Here is a 1681-nt window from a genome sequence, read left to right as displayed (position 1 = left end):
AGACGAGAATCCGAATTTCATGCGCTTCCATTCCGTAGGACCTACACGCAATGGGGCGGCAACCGGATTGAACAAGGTTTTGGATCCGATCCACGTCATTCCTGAAATGACTCCCCGATTTGATGGAGAATGAGAACTAATAAACATTTCTTCGCCCCACCTCCTTTTCCTCCCTCCGGGTGTGATTGGTTTGGATATGGATGGAATGTTCCCGGCGGGAGACCAAAAAAGTTATTCACCCTCGCAAACCTACCATCAACTGATCAACTCTTCACATGAAGCAAGGGGAGAAGACAAACTCCCTTCTTTAATAAAACATAACATCAGGATTCAGGACCATCCTTCAAATTCACTCCAGCTTGTCAATCTTCAAATAATATATTGGATTGCCTACTAGTCCATTATCAATGTAGTCTGCAATGGTGAAATGGTAAGAGAAGAGAATTCATATTCCTTAGTTATAAGGCGAAAGAGAAAAGGTACAGAAATAAAAAAACAAATTTATATATACGAATATAAAAGCCAAGAGAAAACTGGGAAGAGGCAGCATAAGAACGGACTTGTCGACAGATAAGATAGAACCCAGTTAAAGAAAACTTTCATTTTTTCCCATTTCTCTTTCTTTCTATACAGAGGAGGGAGCAAATACATTTCTCTCTGCAACATTCATTAGAAGAAACCGAATAGAAAAAGAAGCCGAGTGATAAAAGAAATGAGAAGAGAACCTAAGCAAAGATGGGAAAGAGAAAAAAAAACAAGAATACATTGGTGTATCCAAAATGGAGGAGACAAAACAAACCCACTCCCCCCCTTCTTTCTATTCTATAGAGATTTCTGATTTTCTGTTACTATTTCCGGGAATCTTTCCCTCTGAATCATTCCATCTACGACTCAGAGCCAGAGAGCTCCAGCCTCTTTGAGAAGGGGTACCAAGGTGCCATTAATGTGAGACGCCATAACCCTGTCCATGGCGCCAACAAGCTTCCCTCCGATGAACACAACTGGAACCGCAGATGAACTACCCAGAAGCCTCATCAGAGCTTTCTCTATCTCCTTCCCTCTCGGGTCCTCGTCCAGCTCGTAGACTGTTGGATTCACACCCATCCCACAGAATAGCCTCTTAATAGCGTGGCACATGCAGCAAGTGCTGATACTGAAGATTACAACGGCGTTCTCGGAGGCGAGCCTTTCCACTCGTTCCAGCGGGTCTCCGACGCTCCTGGTCGGCATGTAAGATCCCCAAGACTCCATCTGGTAATGCATAGTACTAAGCAGAGATTGAGTCAAATAAGAAAGAAAAAACAGACACAGGAAGCTAGGAAAGAGACCGAATAACAAAACAAAGCACACACAAGGCACAAGGCAAAGAGCAAAGAGAGAGTGATAGATAGAAGTGTCTCTGAAACACTGAGAGTGAGCGAGTGAGGAGTGATTAACGGTTGGATGGTATTTATAGAGTGAATATGATACAAGAAGTCTTGAGTTGTGGTGGAGTTCTTATTACCAAAAAAAGTTGTGGAGTTCTGGCCTCTGGCCACTGGGGTGACTTTTTATTCTAGGGGCAGTTTTGTAATAATCACGCTTTTCGTTTTTCATGGACCTTTTCATAGTGTTGTAGTCGTCAGCCCACATGTTAGAGACTAAAGTTTTTAGAGGAGAAACGCTACATAGGGGGGACTGA

The 1681-nt window shown here is 43.0% G+C and overlaps 1 protein-coding gene across 1 annotated transcript; it reads right to left on the bottom strand.

Moving 5' to 3' along the window:
* Window positions 1–480: 480 nt before the first annotated feature.
* On the bottom strand, window positions 481–1472 carry LOC104592809 (glutaredoxin-C1-like). Its single transcript, XM_010252303.3, has one exon. The coding sequence runs from the start codon at window positions 1261–1263 to the stop codon at window positions 892–894; it is 372 nt and encodes a 123-aa protein (XP_010250605.1). The 5' UTR covers window positions 1264–1472; the 3' UTR covers window positions 481–891.
* Between the last annotated feature and the right edge of the window lie 209 nt (window positions 1473–1681).

This window comes from Nelumbo nucifera, chromosome 3 (genome assembly GCF_055504915.1).
Source record: "Nelumbo nucifera cultivar China Antique chromosome 3, China Antique-T2T, whole genome shotgun sequence".
Lineage (NCBI taxonomy): Eukaryota > Viridiplantae > Streptophyta > Magnoliopsida > Proteales > Nelumbonaceae > Nelumbo > Nelumbo nucifera.
This window is presented reverse-complemented; position numbering and strand designations above follow the sequence as displayed.

Coding starts and splice junctions, on each gene's coding strand:
- LOC104592809 (XM_010252303.3), bottom strand. CDS start 1,263: ATGCATTACCAGATGGAGTCTTGGGGATCTTACATGCCGACCAGGAGC.